The 23,487-nt window shown below is 38.3% G+C and overlaps 2 protein-coding genes across 20 annotated transcripts in view; one reads left to right on the forward strand and one right to left on the reverse strand.

Moving 5' to 3' along the window:
- The window catches only part of LIPJ (lipase family member J), a 41,830-nt gene extending 27,835 nt beyond the window's left edge, over positions 1 to 13,995 (reverse strand). For 4 of the 9 annotated variants that reach the window (XM_017348794.3, XM_051823346.2, XM_017348791.3 and 1 more), the window contains exon 1: positions 13,798 to 13,966. In XM_017348794.3, coding sequence (XP_017204283.2) covers positions 13,798 to 13,892 — 95 coding nt within the window. In that variant the 5' untranslated portion in view covers positions 13,893 to 13,966. Of the gene's footprint in view, positions 1 to 3,209; positions 3,255 to 9,565; positions 9,726 to 10,322; positions 10,413 to 13,358; positions 13,627 to 13,797 lie in introns of those variants that run through there. The other 5 variants (XM_051823344.2, XM_051823343.2, XM_002718495.5 and 2 more) reach the window with 5 other exon arrangements.
- RNLS (renalase, FAD dependent amine oxidase) overlaps positions 10,223 to 23,487 on the forward strand; it is a 306,577-nt gene continuing 293,312 nt past the window's right edge. For 4 of the 11 annotated variants that reach the window (XM_008270153.4, XM_070057646.1, XM_051823358.2 and 1 more), the window contains exons 1-2: positions 13,520 to 13,828; positions 16,073 to 16,215. In XM_008270153.4, the coding sequence (XP_008268375.3) occupies positions 13,557 to 13,828; positions 16,073 to 16,215 (415 nt within the window). In that variant the 5' untranslated portion in view covers positions 13,520 to 13,556. Of the gene's footprint in view, positions 10,360 to 13,519; positions 13,829 to 13,994; positions 14,537 to 15,371; positions 15,478 to 16,072; positions 16,216 to 23,487 lie in introns of those variants that run through there. The other 7 variants (XM_070057647.1, XM_070057649.1, XM_070057648.1 and 4 more) reach the window with 5 other exon arrangements.

A 23,487-nucleotide genomic window follows, 5' to 3' on the forward strand; every position in this document is an offset into this window, starting at 1 on the left:
CTCAGGTAGTACATGTAAATATCATGGGAAGGAATATTTTCTATGTATTAACTGATTTTGTAGTAAGAGGGGGGATAGGGAGAGAGAGACAGTTAATGTGCATTTGAGATGCAGATGATGGCTCAAGGACTTAAATCCCTGCGATCCATGTAGAGAGATCCAAATGAAGTTTCTGAGTCTTGGCTTCATCCTGTACCAGCTTTGGCTGCTGTAGGTATTTGGGGAATGAATCAACAGATGGAAGATCTAACAGTGGCTTAACCCATAGTGTAGTAACACCTGCCCTATTTTATAAATTAAAAAAAAATTCCCACAGGATAAGTATCATATTATATTCCCCCTCAATGGTGCACAAATATTTTACTATCTCCACATCCTTATCAATTTTTGTTATTTTCTGGATTTTTGTCATTGTTTATTACTACTGGATATTGCATTCACATGGCATTTATTATTTTAACCATCCTTAAGAGAATAGTTCCATAATATTAAATACATTCACACTTTTATACATCCATACCAGCATCCATCTCCAAAAGTTTTTTCATCTTCCTCAAGTGAAACTCTACATTTATTAAAAACTCCTTACTTATTTTGTTCTTGACAGGCAGAGTGGACAAGGAGAGAGAGACACAAAGAGAAGGGTCTTCCCTTGCCGTTGGTTCACCCTCCAATGGCCGCCGTGGCCGGTGCACTGCGGCTGGCGCACCATGCTGATCCCAAGGCAGGAGCCAGGCGCATGAAAAATGTTCAAGGCCATTAGCAATCAGGGAAATGCAAATCAAAACCACAATGAGGTTTCACCTCACCCCGGTTAGAATGGCTCACATTCAGAAATCTACCAACAATAGATGCTGGAGAGGATGTGGGGGGAAAAAGGGACACTATCCCACTGTTGGTGGGAATGCAAACTGGTTAAGCCACTATGGAAGTCAGTCTGGAGATTCCTCAGAAACCTGAATATAACCCTACCATTCAACCCAGCCATCCCACTCCTTGGAATTTACCCAAAGGAAATGAAATTGGCAAACAAACAAGCTGTCTGCACATTAATGTTTATTGCAGCTCAATTCACAATAGCTAAGACCTGGAACCAACCCAAATGCCCATCAACAGTAGACTGGATAAAGAAATTTTGGGACATGTACTCTATAGAATACTATACAGCAGTCAAAAACAATGAAATCCGGTCATTTGCAACAAGATGGAGGAATTTGGAAAACATCATGCTGAGTGAATTAAGTCAGTCCCAAAGGGACAAATATCATATGTTCTCCCTGATCGGCGACAACTAACTGAGCACCAAAGGGGAACCTTGTTGAAGTGCAATGGACACTATGAGAAACAGTGACTTGATCAGCTCTTGTCCTGACTGTTGATGTACAATGTAATACTTTATCCATTTTAGTATTTTTTTTGTTCTAGTATTATTGGTTGAACTCTGTAATTAACACACAATTATTCTTAGGTGTTTAAATTTTAACTGAAAAGTAATCCCTGTTAGCAATTTGGAAAACATTATGCTGAGTGAAATAATCCAGTCCCAAAGGGACAAATACCACATGTTCTCCCTGATAGGTGACAACTAACTGAGCACCAAAAAGGAAACCTATTAAAGTGAAATGAACACTATGAGAAACGGTGACTTGGTCAGCCCTTGCCCTGACTGTTGATGAACAACTTAATACGTTATCCCTCTTAGTATTTTTTTTTGTTTGTTCTACTTAATACTTTTGGTTGAATACTGTAATCAATACACAGTTATTCTCAAGTGTTGAAACTTAACTGAAAAGTGATCACTGTTAAATATAAGAGTGGGAATAAGAGAGGGAAGAGATGTGCAATTTGGGACATGCTCAAGCTGACTTACCTCAAACGGTAGAGTTAGAAACATACCAGGGGATTCCAATTCAATCCCATCGAGGTGGCATATACCAATGCCATCTCACTAGTCCCAGTGATCAATTTCTGTTCACAATTGATCATAATGATAGGACTAAGGGCCAAAGGAATCACATAAACAAGACTAGTGTCTGCAAATACTAGCTGATAGAATAAAAAAGGGAGAGAAAAATCCAACATGGGAAACGAGATACACAGCAGACCCATAGAATCGCAGATGTCCTAAACAGCAGTCTGGCCTCAGAATCAGCCCTTAAGGCACGCAGATCTGGCTGAAAAGCCCATGAGAGTATTTCAGGCATGGAAAGCCAAAACACTTTGGAAAAAAAAAGACCTAAATGAAAGATCTCCGTGAGTGAGATCCCAGTGGAAAGAACAGGTCATCAAAGAAGGAGGTACCTTTCTCTGAAGGGAGGAGAGAACTTCCACTTTGACTATGACCTTGTCTAAATATGATCAGAGTTGGTGAACTCAAAAGGCTTCCATAGCCTTGGCAACTCATGACAAGAGCCTAGGGTGATTACTGAGGCCATAAACAAGAGTGTCAATTTGTTAAGTCAACAACAGGAGTCACTGTGCACTTACTCCTTATGTAGGATCTCTGTCCTTAGTGTGCTGTACAATGTGATTTAATGCTATAACTAGTACTCAAACAGTATTTTTCACTTTATGTTTCTGTGTGGGTGCAAACTGTTGAAATCTTTACTTAATGTATGCTAAACTGATCTTCTGTATATAAAGAGAATTGAAAATGAATCTTGATGTGAATGGAAGGGGAGAGGGAGAAGCAAAGGGGAGGGTTGCGGGTGGGAGGGAAGTTATGGGGGTGGAAGCCATTGTAATCCATAAGCTGTACTTTGGAAATTTATATTCATTAAATAAAAATTAAAAAAAATGAGGTATTGAACCCAGGCACATTTATATGTGGCATAGCATCTTAACCAGCTTCTCTATCCCTAGTCTACATGCCTATCTCCAAACCTATTTCTGACAACTGGTTTATACCTGGGTTTCAAGAGTTTATATTTTAAAGTGATTATAATTGTTCTTGAATACTATTACATAAAATTGTTATTATAACTAGGAATATTATTGTTGAATCTATTATTTCCTATATTGTTAAAGAGATTATACATTTACTTTGGGGAAAGTGTTGGCCTTATTGATGTTACCCAAATATCACTTCTATTAAGTGATTATATAAGACTGCAATTTCTAGTATCTAAAGTTAAGTGACTCCTTCTTTAGTCACAAAACACAAGTGCAACTACAGGCATGGAGTTTAACCCAATTGAAGATGTACTTACTGACTTACTGAACATTTAATCTTGTATAAGAACTACGCTTAGGCACTGAAAAAACAAACAAACAAAAAGTTGTAAGCAATACAATTATCCACAAAGTGTTATAATATGATAAAGAAAAAAAAATATATAAAAATTCTAATATAAGCCATAACATAGTTATAACAAAAAGAAAAAAAGCAAAACAGAGCAGGAATTCAGAGGACAGAAAATAGCACTTCTTTGTAATCAAGGAGAGATTTTATAAGTGTCCCCATGAGACCTGAACTAGCAGAAATACAATTAGATTGCATTTTAGGAAAAGGAAATAGGTGACAAAATAGATACTATCCAGAGTTTAGTCTAGTTTAGCAAAGATATGATATATTGACAGTGTGGTAATAGGAATTAACATTAGAAATGTAGGATTAATGGAGGGTCTTGTTGTCTGACAGAAAAATTTGTATTTTATTTGTTTGCTGCAAAACTCCATTGAGGTTTCTGAACATGAAGTAGACTTATTTGGAGCTATTCTTTCAAAATTGTATCTGGCATTGTATATTGGAGGGGGTATGAGTTGATTTGGAAAACTAATTATGAAGTTATAATAGTAATGTAAGTAAAAAATAATAAAAGCATGTCTTTGGACTGCACAGTCAAGAGATGAGTATCAAGAAATGTGGAAAATGTGAGATATCATGGAACTTGGATATGAAAGAGAAAGATAATAAATTTTTATTTCTGTATTGGATAACTAGAACATTATAATATTAGAAATTATCTGGCCAATACTTTATCTTATATAATCTAAATATTTCTGCTCATACAACTCCCAATAGTTTTTATAAAGTTTCTCCAGGAGCTGGCATTGTGGCACAGAGGATTATACCACCACTTGCAATTCTGGCATTCCACATCACAGTGCCAGTTTGTATCTTGGATGCTCTACTTCTGATTGAGTTTGCTAGTACACTTGGGAAAGCAGCAAACGTACTTGGGTCCTTGCCACTCATGTGAGAGACCCAGATGGAATTCCAGTCTCCTGGTTTCTTTACAGTCCAAGCATGGTTGTTGGAGGTCCTATGGGGAGGGAACGATTAGATGGAAGATTTCTCTCTTTTTCTGTCCCTATCCCTACTCTGTCTGTTGTTCTGCCTTTCAATAAATACATGTTTTTTTTTTAAAGTTTCTCCTTATTTATATTCAATTTCTCCTATAAAATTTTATTCTGAGAAAACACTTTTATTTCTGAAAACATTTTATTGATAGCTTTACTAAAGAAAGTGAAGCAATCTGAAGAAAACTTTGTCCCCTTCTACCCCATCTCTGTCTCTATATAACTGAGTATGTAAATGACCTATCTGTGCTCCCACCTAAAACCAGTCACCTACTTATACACTAGATCTCCAACCACCTTCCAAAAAGAAGTGCTCTAAGCATTTTCTCTTTTTTGCCCTACATCCTCATTGCTATCTCTTAACTGAATCATTTCTAATGGATAAAAATGTTACTATTTTTCCCATCTTAAAAACAAAAACTTTTCTATCTCATTTTCCCTAACAGTTACCAGCATATTTGTTTTTGCCATCCTTATTAGCAAAAAGAATTCTCTAGATTTGTTGCTTTAAAGTCTTCTCTTGTCTCACAAATTCACTCCACCCAGATTTTCACTGCCCTATCACATCACTGAGTCAAATTCTCCATCCGATTGATAAATCCAGCCTTTTAATATTGGCAAGTTTCAGTACTCATCTTTCTTGAATGATTGGCAGCATTTGACACAATTGATCATGTGCTTCTCCTTGATATACTTCATTCTCTTATCTTACAAGATGCCACATTCTTGTTCCTCCTACCCTATTTGTCACTTCTTGTCAGACTCTTTTCCAATTTCCTCCTTATCTTCCACCCTCCTAATGTGGGAGGGTCTCAGGTGTCAATGACTCTTATACCTTGTTATCTTCTTTAATTAGAGCTATACCACTAGAAGTCTCCTATAATTCCCTGACATTAAATAGATACTACTCCTAAATTTAAATCTCTATTTCACGCTGTTTTCTGAATTCCATACATTTATATCCAATGAACTACCTAACTGGTGTTGCTTCCAATATCTTACATTATATAAAATGGCACACTGATCCTACTAAATTCTTTATCTGCCTTAACTTGATCTAATTTTTCCATTGCAATTATCAATATTTAATATACTATAAAGTTAATTGATAGAGTTGCTTTTTCTTGTCTACCTCCCATGTTACAACATAAACTTCACTATGGCAGGGATTTTCATCTGTTTTTTCACTGATGTGTCCTTTACAGGCACTGAACAATGTCCAAAATGCAGTGGACACTCACCAAATAAATTTGAATAATTTGTTGAAAAAATCAGTAACTATTATCCTTTTCTGTTAAAACAATATTTTCTCTAAACTTCCCAAGAACATAATTATTTAGGTGTCAAAAATTATCTGTACTGTCATTACGACTGTTATATGCACTTAATTAATCAAAACATATTATGAATTTTGATAAATAATTATTGTGTATACAAAGTAATCTTTTAGTAGAAATACATCTCTTAATGAATGAATATTGCTAAAATGAAACCAAGATTAGCATCAAATTTCTTATTTTATTTAATAGATGCAATTTCTAAGAGACTTTGTTCACACGCTAAATAGAAGATAAAAGATTTCTTTTAAAACAATGTCAACTCTAAATTTTTAAAATTACATGTCAAAAATATAATGATTCATCATGATAAATTATTTTTAATAATTTTCAGTCATTCTATTAGGCTCTCCTTAAAGTTTCTGAAAGCAAAAAGTAGAAATACAACTAAATTACATTAAAATTTGAAATTGTGTTATTGGAATAAGTCGCTTTCTCAAAGCCAATTCCAGTGTTTAAAAATGTTTCAATTGAAATATTCATTTTTATTCTCTAATAAAATGGCCCATAAAATCACAAATGAGAGATTTTCTTTTTCAAAATCTTAGAGAGCAGTTGTGATGAAAAACTGAAGAGCTCAAATCTATACACATTAAAAACAAAAGGAGCTAGAGACACTAGTTATCTTAATTTGATCAGTAAACATGTAGACATGCAGTGAGAAATCATATTGTGCCCCATACATATGTACAATTATTACATTTTAGTAAAAATATATAAAACATTTTGAAACTTAAGTAAATAATCAAAGAGAAAAAGCAGTTGTGAAAGGAAATCTGGGTAAGATTAAGTATGAAAGGGATTACATAAATAAGACATTGTCTGCAAATAATAATTGATAGAATTAAAAAGCAGAGAAAGATCCTGCATGGGAAACAGGATACACAGCAGACTCATAGAATGGCAAATGTCCTAAACAGAATTCTAGCCTCAGAAGGCATTCGGATCTGGATAAAAGCCCCTAAGAGTTTTGCAGGCGTGGATAAGCCAAGACACTGTGACAAAAAAAAAAAAAAGCAAGATCTCTGTGAGTGAGATCCCAGCAGAAAGAATGGGCCATCAAAGTAGGAGGTACCTTTCTCTGAAGGGAGGAGAGAACTTCCACTTTGACTATGGCCTTATCTAAATAAGATCGGTGTTGGTGAACTCAAGAGGCTTCCATAGCCTTGGCAGCTCATGACAAGAGCCTTGGGTGATTACTGACATTATAAATAAGAGTGTCAATTGTTAAATCAACAACGCGAGTCACTGTGCACCTGCTCCCCATGAAGGACCTCTGTCCTTAATGTGTTGTACTATGCAAATTAATGGAAAAATACTACTCAAACAGTCCTCTATACTTTGTGTGTCTGTGTGGGTGCAATCTGTTGAAATCTTTACTTAGCATATACTAAGCTGGTCTTCTGTATATAAAGATAATTGAAAATGAATCTTGATGAAGAATGGGATGGTTGCAGGTGGGAGGGAGGTTCTAAGGAGAAAAGCCACTATAATTCAAAAGTTGTACTTTGGAAATTTATATTTATTAAATAAAAGTTTAAAAAAAAAAAAGAAAGGGAATCTGGGAAAGGAGAGTCAGTCTTACAGTGAAGGCTTTTACAGACAAGAGTAAAAAATACCTGAGGCAGCTGAAGATCTGAAAATTGATTCCCTTAAAACTGGGGCTAGCAACCATTAAATAATCTTCATTTACTTAAATTTATCCCAGTTTGAGGACTGCTGTTCTATCGAATGCTTCAATTCCCTTTGCAATATCCCCTACTAAATGTTTTTACTTGAAGACTAATTACTTGGAAATCTATATCCTGAGGAAATTAATTTCATTTTATCTGCTTAAAACTATTCCTTAAATAGCCAGAATCTGGTTTCTTGTAGTTTTTACCAATTGCTGAATTGCTGTTAGTAAACTAGGAATGTCCAATTCTTTTTCTCTTCAAGATCTTTCATGTATTGCAAATAACTTTGGTGTTGCTTCTCCACCCCAAATCTTTTATAGGGTAGAAATCTCTATCTTCTTTACTTGCTCATACAATTTCTTTTTTTAAAGATTTTATTTATTCATTTATTTGAAAGGTAGAGTTACAGTGAGAGAGAGAAAGGTCTTCTTTCCTTTGGTTCACTCCCCAAATAGCCACAATGGCCGGAGCTATGCCGATCTGAAGCCAGGAGCCAGGTGCTTCTTCCTGGTCTCCCACATGGGTGCAAGGGCCCAAGGACTTGCGCCATCTTCTACTGCTTTCCCGGGCCACATCAGAGAGCTGGACCAGAAAAGCAGCAACCAGGACTAGAACTGGCGCCTATATGGGATGCCGGTGCCGCAGGTGGATTAACCTAGTGCGCCACGGACCAGCCCCACTTGCTCATATACTTTCAAGTCTCTCTACCTTCTTTTAAAAAAAATTTTTTTAAAGATCTTATTTATTTCAGACGTAGAGTTACAGACAATGAGAGGGAAAGACAGAGAGAAAGGTCTTCTACCCACTGGTTCACTCCCCAAATGGCCGTAATGGCCAGAACAGGGCCGATTCAAAGCAGGAGCTAGGAGCTTCTTCTAGGTCTCCTATCTAGATACAGAGGCCCAAGCGCTTGGGCCATCTTCCACTGCTTTCCCAGGCCGTATCAGAGAGCTGGATTGGAAGAGGAGCAGCTGGGACTAGAACCAGTACCCTTATGGGATGCTGGCACTGCGTGTGGTGGATTTAATTACTATGCCACTGTGCCGGTCCCCTCCCTACCTTCTTGATCACTTTTTTTATTAATGAAATTAATTTCCAAATGATCCTTTTTTTTTTTTGAAAATTTATTTATTTATTTGAAAATCAGAATTACACCGAGAGAGGAGAGGCAGAGAGAGAGAGGTCTTCCATACACTGGTTCACTCCCCAATTGGCCGCAATGGCCAGAGCTGTGCCGATCTGAAGCCAGGAGCCAGGAGCTTCTTTTGGGTCTCCCACGCAGGTGCAGGGGCCCAAGGACTTGGGCCAACTTCCACTGCTTTCCCAGGCCATAGTAGAGAGCTGGATTGGAAGTGGAGCAGCTGGGTCTTGAACTGGTGCCCATGTGGGATGCCGGTGCTTCAGGCCAGGGTGTTAATCCACTGTGCAACAGCGCCGGCCCCACCATATGATCCTTTTAAAATCTATTCTCTACATGGTCTGATCAGTCCCAATGATATTGGACTATTACCTCTTTTGTTCAGTTCATTGTTAAGTCACTTGTCATAAGTTGGGTTCATATTTACTATTTGACTGTTAACTTACCACGAGCTTTCAGATTAAAATTCTCAGTGCTCTCCCTGAATACATAAAATTATTTTCTTGACCCAAGGGTAGGTAAGACTGAATATCCTCATTTGATTTTCTTTTGGGGGCTGGGGTTGTGGCATAAGAGGTTAAGCTGCTGCCTACAACGCCTGCATCTCACATGGGCATCAGTTCCAGTCCTGACTGCTCCACTTCCGATCCAGCTCCTTGATAATGTGCCTGGGAAAGCACAGAAGGATAACCCAAGTCCTTGGGTCCCTGTACCTTTTTTGGGAGACCCAGGGGACTCCTGGTTTCTGGCTTTGGCCTGGCCCAGTGAACCAGCAATGGAACATCTCTGTCTCTCCTACTCTCCCTCTGTAACTCTGCCTTTCAAATAAATAAAATAAATCTTTAAAAAAATGATTTCATTGATAGTCTGTTGAAATCATTTAAAATGTTGATTTTATAATATACTCATCTTCATTTTATGGCATCTACAACTACTAAAAATACTACCCATGATTATTCAAATTATCAATAACAGTTAAACAAGGACAGAGTTGCACAGAATGCTACTAGGTATTATTTGCTGAATGGCGTTTTGGTATTGTTATTTTATGCCACTAAAAAAGTACTCTCTTGTTGAGGACATTTAATAATAAAATCATCCAACTGAATTACCATGCGATCTATCTTGCTTTAAGTATTATCTTCAATAGTCGTGTACACCTTCCAGGCATCTACTGAACCCTCATAGTTTCTGAGAATTCTAACCGATTCTAGTTTCCACGGACACTGTATTGAATATGACAATGTTCCTACTCCTTTTGGTGCTTAAATTCTAAGAGAAGAAAGACAATAAATAAATAACAAATAAACAGGTAAAGAAAAAGCCAGGTAACTTCTAAAAGTGATTAAGTAGTAAGATGAAAACAAATTAAAGGGAGAGAATCATTGGGTAGCTATTTTAGTTAAGTAGTTAGATAACACTTCTTTTAGTGACTTAACCTGAACTTCAGTGACCAGAAGGAGCCTTCTTGCAAAGTTCAGGAATAGAAAAAAAAAATTAAGACAAAAGGGAGGTGATTGGGAATGGGAGTTGTTACAGCTATTTTGTAATCCTAATTTTCTCTAGGTCTTCTAGTCATTCCCACTTCCCAGAAAAGATGCACAAGAGCTGGAAGCCAATCATGGACCTGCTATGCTATAGTTGTAGATCTAGATCTAGACTAAATGCAACCTACTATGAAGGTTAGAGATTAATGGAAAATCAAATGCTGCCAAAGCTATCTCTGATGGCTGTAACAACTCTGGCAAACAGTTAGGATAACTAGTTTAAAATGGGTACTGTTGATCACAAGGAGAGAAACAAGAATGAAGGATTAATGCAAATTTACAACTATAGGAAATGGAAGTCAAAAGTTTAGTTTATACTCACCAAGAACACCATAAGCAAAGATTTTCTACTGCCACAGGTGAGTGGAAAATTTGAGGATGTATTCAGCAAACAGCAAGTACAATAAAAGAGTTTATCTATAGTGCAGAATATATGAAGAGTACAAAATAAGATATAAACAAAAATTGGGAAAACAGAGTAATTTTTCTGCCAATTAAATGCACTGGAAGTTATTTCTCCATGAAACCAAGAGGTACAGAATGTTTTGAGGATGGCAGTGACTAATCAGATGAATGCAGAATAGAGACTAGAGCAGGAAAATCAATTTTTAAACTATAATAATAATTTGGGTAAGAACCAAAAGTTGCTTGAGTGCAAGTAATACACAGTTGTTGGAAATTATTTTTCCAAATGTTAAATTTCCACAGTTGGCAAGACTGCCAAAACAAAACACCAAAAACAAACCTGAACCTCAGACACTTTAATACATTATTGTCAGAGCGTAATTTGTACAACCTTGATCAAGTACAATATGATGGAACAGCATTTAAGAAACAATGGAAAAATCGTCAAAAAGACCTGAAGGCTGATAAATATCAAAGATGAGAAAACAGGGGAGGGTATTTGGCACAATGGCTAAAACACAGCTTAAGACACTTGTGCCTAGGTTTGAGCACTGGCTCTGCTTACAATTCAGCTTTCAATGTCCAACGTGGGAGGTTTAGGTGCTTGGGTCTCTGCCATTCGCGTGGGATACCTGAATTGAGTTCCAACTCCTGGCTTCTAACTGGCTCAGTCTCGGCTTTTGAGGGCATTTAAAATTGCGGATGGAAACTCTGTCTGCCTTTAAAACAAATACATTTTTAAATGAGACAATGTAGCAGATGATTATGGTTACCTAAGATGATCTATCAGCAGACATGAAAGAACAGGAAACAGTGAAAAAGAGCAGGAAAACAGACTCAAAAGAACATGAAGAATGATTATAGTTTTACCTTTGAGATGCTTTGTAACCTTAGATGCAGCTACTTAAGCTTACTGTCTGTTTTTACAATATAAATGGTAATGGCAGAGGGCAGGTAAAATTGATTACTTCAAATGTCATTCTTTCTAGACAATTTAAAGATTTTTAAGGTATTCTATAGCTATCTCATTAGTTAAGTTCTGAATTTCAGAGAAATATGTCAAGCTAGACCATAAGCAACTTGAAGACAGTGATTAACTTACTCTTTCTGGCACACTAGCATTACTTTGATTATACCTAACACAAAAAAAGTTATAAATGCAGGGTCTTTATAAAATGTGAAATTTGTAGAAAATACAAGTACATTTGTCTCCTCCCAGATTTCTCTAATAGTGAATGTGTGTGTGGAAGAAAGTTGGGGATTATGCTGTAGTTTTGTAGTCTGTGTTTTTCAGAATTACATAGTAAGTAGTTTCCCACAAATCTCTAGATATTTAAAATCATACTTTCCTAGTAGCTTTATATATAGAAATATGGAGAGCAATAATCTAGTAAGTCCTCTAGTGATTGTAAATATCAATGTTTCTAATGCCATTGCATAAAATTATCAACTGAATTACCATGCGATCTATCTTGCTTTAAGTATTATCTTCAAGTCCTGTATACTCAGCTTCTGATTTGGCTTCTGGTTAACGTGCCTGGAAAGGCAGTGAAGAAGGTCCAAGTATTTAGGCCCCAGCAACCATTTGGGAAACCAGAATGGAGTTCCTGGCTCTTTGATTCTACCTGGCCCACACTTGGCTACTGGGATCATTTAGGGCATGAAACAGTGATAGATTTCACTGTCTCACCTTTTCTCTGTTATTCTGCCTTTTAAATAAACAAACCTTATTAAAAAAAAGATTTTATATAGATATTGAACTTTATCTTTCATACATATTACAATATTTCTTCTCTATTTGTATTTTGTCTTGTGTATTTTGAAACAGATAGGTTGTAAATATTTACATCTTTAAATTTTTTTTCATTTTTATGTTTTGAAATGTCTGTGTAGGCTATATAGGTTCATTCATATTTTCTTCTGTTTCTTTTATCTTTTCTTACATATACCTAATACTAATCCATCACCAATTTGAGGCATTGTAATTTTTTCTGTTATGGTGAGCATATAGTAAAACTTCTATTTTTAAATATTCCCATTACAAATGAGTACCATTGCCAAATAGTTATTCATTTTTTCGTTTTCCAGATAATAATTTATCTGCAAATGAGTGTAACTTAACTATTTTCTAAGAGTCTTCTCTCCTTACAAAGTTGAAAAATTTTAAGTTGGACTCCATCAGCCAGGGATTAGCTACAACTCAGAATTCTCATTAATTTTTGCTATTTCACTGAGAACTCCCAGGACAGTCAGGGGAAAAAGTGATAACAGCATGAATCTTTTGTTCATCTTTATATCCCCTAAGGCACACAAAATGTGCTGTGATTAATATTTAGTTTTTAAAGAATCATTTGAAAGGCAGAACACAGAGAGGGAAGGGGGTGGGGGATGGGGGGGGGAACAAAGATCATCCACCTGCAGGGTCACTCCCCAAAGGGCTTTGCCTGGGGTGCTAGGCCAGGCCAAGGCCAGGAGGTTGGCACTCAGAGTCTCCCACATGGCCTCTAGGGGCCCAGGCATTTGGATCATCCACTGCTGCCCTCCTGGACACATCAGCAAGGACCTGGGCAGGAAGCAGAGGGGCCAGGACTCAACGGGTGCTCCCAAGTGGGATGCCAACTCGCAGGCAGCAGCTTAACTACTTGTGCCACAAACGATCCAGAACTTATAATTTATTAGAGATCAGTGACCTACACTTTTCTGGTGAATTGAAGGGATACATTTTTGTTCATATTTCACAGATGGTGAAACTGAGGTTCAGGAAGGCTACATAATTTATACCAGTCTTAGGGCTAGTTTGGGGAAGGAAAAAAAAAAAAAAGCCTCCCAGACTTCAAAACCTGTCCCTGTCTTGCTTATAGTACTATTCAGGTCTCAAAGGAAAGCATGCCCTGGCATCGCTGGAATGTTCTATCTCCTTCCCATGTTCAAACCCCAATCAACAGGCCCTTACCCTAGCAGTCATGGTAGGTTTGTTCGCCCCTGTGGTGAACCCCTGCACTGTGGCAAAGCGGCTTCTCGCGCCGTCACCGCCACGATATTCAGGCTTCCCGAGGCCAGGGGCAAGGGGCAGGAGGACACCGCGGGGCGGGGTGGGAGTGCGGGAAAGGACTTATCTGGCACCCCCAGCCTGCTTTAAGGCAGCTCCCGGATGACGCGCGAGGCCGGCCTCGCGGCTCCAGTCAGCTCCTCTCCGCCCCCTGCAGGCTGGCCGCTGGGACCGCACAGGGCAGAGGCAGGGCACCGAGAGCAGAGAGCGCTCCTTCACGCCCGCCGGAGCCGCGGCGCCCTGGCCGCTGCCCGCCATGGCACGGGTGCTCATCGTGGGCTCGGGGCTGACAGGAAGCTTGTGCGCTGCGCTGCTGCGGAAGGAAACGAGCAGTCCTTTGTACCTCGCTGTATGGGACAAGGCTGGGGACTCGGGTAGGTTGCCTGACGGACAAACTCCTGGAAAAGAAGACGGCCTTCCGGGCTTCTGGGCTGGCATTATGCCGCGCCACAGTTACTAAGAGAAAAGTCCAAACGCGCAACTCCCTGCGACTCGGGGCGGCGGCTCATGCGCAGTGCGTGCCTCGTCACGTGGTCGGAGACTTCCGCCTACCTCAGCCAGGCGCCGGATTGGGCTGGTGTGGCCGGGGGGATCCCCGCCGCCCTGGGCTTGGGGCAGGAGTGACGCGAGTACTTTGGCACGAGTCCCCAGCCTGCGGTGTGGTAGGGGGCCTGACCACAGTTAGCTAAGTCTGGGCCTGCCGCTGACCTAATACCTGGATTTTCGTCTTGGCCTGTGTATACTGCGGCTTTCTCCAGGCCTACAGCTGTTCTTAATAATGGGGTTTCCTCTTGGCTCATCTGTGCGTTTGCAGCTTAGTTCCCAAAGTGCTCATGGACCAAGACTTTAGGAATATCTGATTTACACAATCCCGTCATTCTCATTAGACTTGGCTCTGTGAATGAAAAAATCCTTCCTTCATTGATTCGTTCTGGTATTTCATTTTTTTGGTTTTAGTTATCCATTCCTTCCTTCTATTCAAGTTAAATCTATGCACTAGTAACCAGGTGGTACATAAAAATTACATATTTGTGTGGTATCATATGAAGCCGTTTTAAGAGATGTAAGCCAGACACAGAAAGGTAAACACTGCTTGATCTCATTCATATGTGAAACCTAAAAAATTTGGTCTCAGAAGTTGGGAGAATAAGCTGGTGCCGCGGCTCACTAGGCTAATCCTCTGCCTTGCAGCGCCGGCACCCGGGTTCTAGTCCCGGTCAGGGTGCCGGATTCTGTCCCGGTTGCCCCTCTTCCAGGCCAGCTCTCTGCTGTGGCCAGGGAGTGCAGAGGAGGATGGCCCAAGTGCTTGGGCCCTGCACCCCATGGGAGACCAGGAAAAGCACCTGGCTCCTGCCATCGGATCAGCGCGGTGCGCCAGCCGCAGCGCGCCGGCCGCGGCGGCCATTGGAGGGTGAACCAACGGCAAAGGAAGACCTTTCTCTCTGTCTCTCTCTCTGTCCACTCTGCCTGTCAAAAAAAAAAAAAAAAAAAAAAGTTGAGAGAATAGTAGAGCATAATTATCAGAGGCTGGGGGAGGGATATAGGGGTAAATGTTATGGGTGCTAAGTGACACTTAGGAGAAATAGATTCTCATGTTCTAGTACCCAGTAGGGTGACTGTTTATTGCAGAAGGATTTTAAATATTTTCAGCAGTAAGAAATAAATATTTGAGGAATAGATGTGCTTACTCTGATTTGAACATTATACCATGTGTAAATATAGCCTGTTTCTTTAATCTCTGGGTAACCGAATTGTTAAGTAACTCATAACAATGTAGATGTCAAAGCTGCCAACTTAATAGAATATTTCTCAATATCTTTGTAAAAGTCCATTTGGAGTACATTGGGGAAAATTGTATTAATTGGAAAAAAAGCACTCATTCTACTGCACTGACATTTTCCTATAAATTAATTCAAGGGGGAAGAATGACTACAGCCAGCAGTCCCCATAATCCACAATGCACAGCAGACTTGGGTGCTCAGTATATCACCTGCACTCCATATTATGCCAGAAAGCACAAAAGGTGAGTTAGGATCATGGGGTGGAAAAAGTCTTAGCAGTTGTTTGATGTACAGAGATACAAATCATCCATTTTTAGTATAAACTTTGCCTTTGACTATGGCATCATTATTGTGGATGGTATTAACACTACCAGGTTAAGGTCTGTAAAGAAAGAAACTGTACTACTTACCTCATAGAGTTGTGTGAAAGTTAGATGGGATGATATATGGAACAAAGTATGGGCTCAATAAATGTTAATTACTATGTGAGCACGGAAGAAGAAGACAAATAGCTGAGTTGAAAGTCAATCTTCCTCACCAAATTTAAAGTTGGTGCACTGAATCCTTCTCTGCTTATTTTCATTGATCTTAATTTTGAAACATGTGGAGAAATAGGCTATTAAGCTCATGTGAGCAAAGATCTATGAATTTTGCAAACCTCTGTTCTTCACCTGAGTTATCAATCTTGTTTAATGCAAAATACCACATTAAGTTGATCATATGAAGATTTCTAACTGATTTATAATTATAATTTCTTAGAGTTTTTGGAAGTGAATACAATATTTTAGAGCTAATCACAGTATATACTTATATTCTATATGTATTGATTTATTTCAGTTTTTATGATGAACTGTTAGATCATGGCATTTTGAAGCCTCTGACTGCTCATATAGAAGGAATGGTGATGAAAGAAGGAGATTGTAACTTTGTGGCACCTCAAGGAATTTCTTCAGTTGTTAAACATTACTTGAAAGAATCAGGTGGGAATAAGGTTTTCTATGCTTCTTTTAAAATTAGCATTTTACAAAACAAAACTTATATTCATAAATATTAATAATATATAGAAAATTCTAAAAAGTAGATGTTCTTGTTTGCCACTCAATGGCTATTCTTGGCCCAAAGTTCACAGGGAACCATTTTCAGTGTATATTTCCTGAAAAATGTTTCTATATACTGAGCTACATGTCTATCTCTATTTACTATTAATCTACTTTTATATTTATTCTTTAAAAAAGTATTTACTGGATCATGTGTGTGGTGCAACAATTAAGATGTTGCTTAGTTGGCCGGCGCCGCGGCTCACTAGGCTAATCCTACACCTGTGGCACAGGCACCCCGGGTTCTAGTCCCGGTCAGGGCGCCAGATTCTGTCCCAGTTACTGCTCTTCCAGTCCAGCTCTCTGCTCTGGCCTGGGAAGGCAGTGGAGGATGGCCCAAGTGCTTGGGCCCTGCACCCACATGGGAGACCAGGAGGAGGCACCTGGCTCCTGGCTTCGGATCCGCGTAGCGTGCCAGCCGTAGCCGCCATTTGGGGGGTGAACCAATGGAAGGAAGACCTTTCTCTCTGTCTCTCTCTAACTCTGCCTGTCAAAAAAAATAAATAAATAAAAATAAAAAAATAAATAAAAAAATAAGATGTTGCTTGGAATGCCTGCATCCCAGAGTGGGTTAGAGTTCCAACTACATGTTCCTATTCCAGCTTCCTGATAATGTGCTAATGTACTAATGCAGTATGTGATGATTCAAGTAGTTGGGTCCCTGTCATCCTTAGGGGAGACCCAGATTGAGTTCCTGGTTCCTGGTTTTGGCCTGGTCATGGTCTGGCTTTTTAGGTATATGAGGAGTAAGCCTGCAGATGGGAGCTTTCTCCCTCCCTTATAAATAAATAAAATTTGAAACATAAATACATAAAAAGCATACACAAAAGAAGTTATTTTTTGTAACCTATTCTGTACCTTGTTTGGTTCATATTTTGAGAGTCTACTTTCATATCAGCAAATTCAATCTGGTTAATTTTCTTTTTTTTTTTTAAGATTTATTTATTTATTTGAAAGTCAGAGTTACACAGAGAGAAGGAGAGGCAGAGAGAGAGAGAAAAAGAGAGGTCTTCCATCTGCTAGTTCTTTCCTCAATTGGCTGCAATGGCTGGAGCTGGACCGATCTGAAGCCAGGAGCTAGAAGCTTCTTCCAGGTCTCCCATGCAGGTGCAGGGGCCCAAGGACTTGGGCCATCTTCTACTGCTTTTCCAGGCCACAGCATAGAGCTGGATTGGAAGTGGAGCAGCTGGGACTCAAACTGGTGCCCATATGGGATGCCGGCACTGCAGGTGGTGGCTTTTACCAGCCCCGATGTGGTTCATTTTCTTCAGTGGCTGTCTGATATATGGTAAATATGTCCTATCATTTCTTTAATTCTTTGATTTCTGGTAAGTAATTAGTCTGGGAGTAGAAAATTATATTTTTGCTAATACAAACACTGCTGAATGTCTAAACTTCATATACATTTGAAAATATATCTACAAGGTCAAATTCTAAAAGAACAGCTATGTCAAACGGTATATAGTTTTAATTTCACCAGATTGTGCTACATATTCTTTGTAAAATAAAACCTTATTGATTGTGAAAGAGATTACCTCTTGTCCCACATCTGGATATTATGAAAAGCTTTAAATTTTGCCATTGTGATGGGTTAAAATGGTATTTTTTGTGGTTTTCACTTGCATTCCATTAGTTATGAGTGAGTTTATGCCTATTTTATTTTGTTAATCAGCTCTTTGCATTTTTCTGTGAATAACTTATATCTTTGTCCACTTTCTATTATGATTTTATTTGTCCCTTATATGTTTTATGAGGATTTTGAAAGTGGACATTCTTTAAAAAAGAATGATAAATGATTTGTTTTTTATAAACAGAATGAGGCTCTTGACAAGTCATAGTTCAGTTAAGTACTGAATTCAAGATCACTGAGGAAAAGTATATGCTGATTATTTGTTTACTTCTTAAGATACTTCTAGAATAAATATTGTTTTCATCTTCCTCATTGAATATTATTTATTGAGAACCCAACCACTCCTGACACTGGGCATGCGAGAAGTAAGTAATATTGAATATACAAGAAGAGAACATAATAAATAACATCTTGGGTTAGACCATTTCTTCATCTCAGAGTCAGTGTGTGATGGTACAGTAGTTATAGTTCTCCATAAAAATAGAACCAATAGGACATATAGTTACCCTTCCATATATGCAGGTTCTGCATCCATAGATTCTACCAATTGTGGATTGAAATATATATTTTTAAAAAGTCCATAAAGTTCCAAAACACAACACTTGAATTTGCCACATTCCAAGCACTATGCTTAGTTTATGCAATAAAGTTATTGGTAGGCACTCCCTGCTGCATTTTCACAGATCCTGAGGCTCCAGCACATGTTGTTTGAACATTATTTACCTTATGTCTTATTCCTGTAGTATGTAGTTAGGCCTACAATGGTTGTTGTATTGAACATGTATAGACTTTTTTCCTTGTCATTATTTCCTAAATAATGCATTATAGTAACTGCATAGTGTTTACATTGTATGGATATTATAAGTAATCTAGATATGATTTAAAATATATTACTCAATTAGTCTACCAATTCAAATGTTAATTTCATCCAAAAATATCCTCATAGACATTGTTTGGTCAAATATCTGGGCATAATCAAGTTAACATAGAAATTCTAGTTATCATGGAAAGTGACAGCATTGGATATCTTGTGCAATGTCACCATCAGCTCATGTAATGCTACCATGTCATTGTTAAAATGATACCATATCCTTTTCATCCTGATTTTAATGTGACCCAAATTAGATACACATGCTTGCTGAAATCCTCAAGGACTTATTAACTGTACCATATATCCATTTATGTATATATACATGTTTTCATTCATTAAATTTTTATTGGGTGCTTATTATATACCAGACAATGTGTTAGGTTCTGATACAACTCCCTGCCCTTAAGGAGCTGATGTTCTGGTAGAGGAACATTCTTTGAATGCTTTACACTTATCATTTTGTTAGGTGTTTAGAGAATATTTATGTCTTATCTTTCAATTTTACTTTGATAGCTCTTGAATAAACTCATATTTAATCATTTTTAGCTTTCACATAACCTAACAGTATCTTGTTTATGGTAGTTGTAAAGATATAGATTACTGATATATAAGTGCCTATCAATTCTAATTTAGCCAATTCTTAGTAAAAATAATTTGTATTTCTAATTTGTGCAGCCTCTTGGGAAAATGAGTTCTTATAAGTATATAAAATGTTAGCACTAAAATATTAATAAAATAAAATCATACTCCTGTTAGAAAATGTGTAAAGGGGCTGGCATTGTAGCACAGTGGATAAACCTGGGCAGTGCTGGCATCCCATATGGGTGTCAGTTGAATCTTGGCTGCTCCACTTCCAATCCAGCTCCCTGCTAATGGCATGGGAAAGCAGTGGAGGATGGCCCAAGTACCCACATGTGAGCCACAGATTCAGCTCCTGGTTCCTTGCTTTGGCCTGGCCCAGCCCTGGTTGTTGCAGGCATTTGGAGAGTGACCCAGTGTATGGAAGATCTCTCTCTCTTCTTCTCCCTCTCCCTCTGTAACTCTGCCTTTCAAATAAATAAACAAAATCTTGTAAGAAATATATAAAATGCAGGAAAATAGTAGGGATAAATGTTATTATAATAATATATAAATCAAAGATTAGTTGGTTGAGGTTGGGTAGATTAATTTCTGGGGTTTCTGTTATGTTCCATTGGTCTACATGTCTATTTTTGTGCTAGTATCAGGCTGTTTTGATTATAACTGCCCTGTAGTATGTATTGAAAGCTAGTATTGTGATTCCTCTGGCTTTGTTTTTGTTATTTAATATTTCTTTAGCTATCTGGAGTCTCTTGTTTTTCTGTATGAATTTTAGCATTGTTTTTCCTAGATCTGAGAAGAATGTCCTTGATATTTTGATTGCATTCAAATTTGAACTGTAAATTGCTTGGCATAGTATGGAAATTTTGGTGATATGAATTCTGTCAATCCATGAACATGGAAGATTTTTCAATTTTTTTGTGTGTCTTATTTTTCTTTCTTCAATATTTTGTAATTTTCATTGCAAAAATCTTTCACATCCTTGACTAAATTTATTCCAAGGTATTTAAATTTTTTGTAGTTATTGTGAATGGTCCTAATCTCACAACTTCTTTCTCAGCCATGGCATTGTTTGTGTACACAAAGGCTATTGATTTTTGTATGTTGATTTTATATACTGCAAACTTACCAAACTCTCCTATAAATTCCAATAATCTCTTGGTAGAATCTTTTGGTACCCCTATATATAGGATCATATCATCTGCAAATAGAGATAATTTGACTTCTTCCTTTCCAATCTGAATCCTTTGGATTTCTTTTTTTTGCCTAATAACTCTGGCTAAAACTTCCAGAAATATAGCTGAGAAGCTTCTGCTTGCAAAGAAAACACTCAACATAAGGAAAAGGCATGCAACAGAATGGGAAAAAATATTTGCAAACTATGCAACTGATAAAGGATTAACATCCAGGATCTATAAAAAGCTCAAGAAACTCAACATCAACAAAACAAATAATCTTGTTACAAAATGAGTAAAGGGCATGAGCAGATATTTTTCAAAGGAGGAAATACAAGTGGCCAACAAACACATGAGAAAATGCTCTGGATCACTAGCCATCAGGGAAATGCAACGTAAAAGCACAATGAGATTTTTTTCCTCACCCTATTTAGAATGGTTCTCATACAGAAGTCAACAAACAATAAATGCTGATGAGGATGTGGGGGAAATTGGTATCCTAATACACTATAGGTGGGAATATCAACTACTACAACCATTATAGAAGATAGTATGGAGTTCCCTTAGAAATCTGAAAATAGATCTACTATATGACCCAGCCATCCCACTCTTGGGAATTTACCCAAATAAAAGAAATCAGCATATGAAAGAGTTATTTTATTGCAGCTCAATTCACAATAACTAAGATAATAGAATCAAGCCAGATGTCCATCAACTGATGACTGGATTAAGAAAATGTGGTGTATGGGGCCTGTGCTGTGGCGTAGTGCCGGCATTCCATGTGGGTGCTGGTTTAAGACCTCGCTGCTCCACTTCAATGTAGCTCTCTGCTGTGGCCTGGGAAAGCAGTAGAAGATGGCCCAAGTCCTTGGGCTCCTGCACCTGCATGGGAGACCTGGAGGAAGCTCCTTGCTTCTGGCTTTGGATCGGCACAGCTCTGGCCGTTGTGGCCATCTGGGGAGTGAACCAGTAGATGGAAGATCTCTCTCTCTCTCTCTCTCTCTCTCTCTCTCTCTCTCTCTTTCCTTCTCTCTGTGTGTAACCATGACTTTCAAGTAAAATGAATAAATATTTTAAAAAATGCAGTATATATGCGCTCTGGAATACTATCCAGCTAAAAAAAAAAGGGTTAAATCCTGTCTTTTACAACAAAATGGATGCAACTGGAGAACAATTTTGCTTGGTGAAATAAGCCAGTCCTCCAAAGACAAATATCTTATGTTTTCTCTGATACGTAGTAGTTAATATAGAATACAAAGTAATGTATAGGAATGAAATGTGCATCTTGTGATTTGCTTATTATTTTTAGCCCTAGTTTTTTTTATGTTTTTAAGGATTTATTTTATTATTTATATGAAAGTCAGAGTTACACAGGGAGAGAAGAGGCAGAGAGAGAGAGAGGTCTTCCATTTGCTGGTTCACTCCCCAATTGTGTGCAACAGCTGGAGCTGCGTTGATCCGAAGCCAGGAGCCAGAAGCTTCGTCCGGTCTTCTACATGGGTGCAGAGGCCCAAGGACTTGGGCCATCTTCTGCTGCTTTCCCAGGCCATAGCAGAGAGCTGGATGGGAAGTGGAGCAGCCAGGACTTGAAATAGCACCCATATAGGATACCGGCACTGCAGGCGGTGGCTTTACCAGCTAAGCCACAGCAGTGACCCTGCCTTGAATTTTGAATATTTTAATACTACAGTGTTACAGGAGGAAAGCCAACAAATGAAAGGGTAAAAGTGGAAGTTAAAAACTTGGAATAACATTGATTCTGTACATTCTTTTTTTTTAATTTTTATTTAATGAATATAAATTTCCAAAGTACAGAATATTGATTACAATGGCTTCCCCCCCATAACGTCCCTCCAACCCGCAACCCTCCCCTTATCCACTCCCTCTCCCCTTCCATTCACATCAAGATTCATTTTAGTTTCTCTTTATATACAGAAGATCAGTTTAGCATACATTAAGTAAAGATTTCAACAGTTTGCTCCCACACAGAAACATAAAGTGAAAAATACTGTTTGAGTACTAGTTATAGCATTAAATCTCAATGTATAGCACACTAAGGACAAAGATCCTACATGAGGAGTAAGTGCACAGTGACTCCTGTTGTTGACTTAACAAATTGACACTCTTGTTTATGGCCTCAGTAATCACCCTAGGCTCTTGTCATGAGCTTCCAAGGCTATGGAAGCCCCCTGAGTTCACTGACCCTGATCATATTTAGAAAAGGCCATGGTCAAAGTGGAAGTTCTCTCCTCCCTTCAGAGAAAGGTACCTCCTTCTTTGATGACCCGTTCTTTCCACTGGGATCTCACTCACGGAGATCTTTCATTTAGGTTTTTTTTTTTCCCCCAGAGTGTCTTGGCTTTCCATGCCTGAAATACTCTCATGGGCATTTCAGCCGGATCCGCATGCCTTAAGGGCTGATTCTGAGGCTAGAGTGCTGTTTAGGACATCTGCCATTCTATGGGTCTGCTGTGTATCTCACTTCCCATGTTGGATCGTTCTCTCCCTTTTTTATTCTATCAGCTAGTATTTGCAGACACTAGTCTTGTTTATGTGATTCCTTTGGCCCTTAGTCCTATCATTATGATCAATTGTGAACAGAAATTGATCACTGGGACTAGTGAGATGGCATTGGTACATGCCACCTCGATGGGATTGAATTGGAATCCCCTGGTATGTTTCTAACTCTACCGTTTGAGGTAAATCAGCTTGAGCATGTCCCGAATTGCACATCTCTTCCCTCTCTTATTCCCACTCTTATATTTAACAGCGATCACTTTTCAGTTAAGTTTCAACACTTGAGAATAACTGTGTATTGATTACAGTATTCAACCAAAAGTGTTAAGTAGAACAAACAAAAAAAAAATACTAAGAGGGATAACATATTAAGCTGCTCATCA

Source organism: Oryctolagus cuniculus, chromosome 15 (genome assembly GCF_964237555.1).
Source record: "Oryctolagus cuniculus chromosome 15, mOryCun1.1, whole genome shotgun sequence".
In the NCBI taxonomy this organism is placed as follows: Eukaryota; Metazoa; Chordata; class Mammalia; order Lagomorpha; family Leporidae; genus Oryctolagus; species Oryctolagus cuniculus.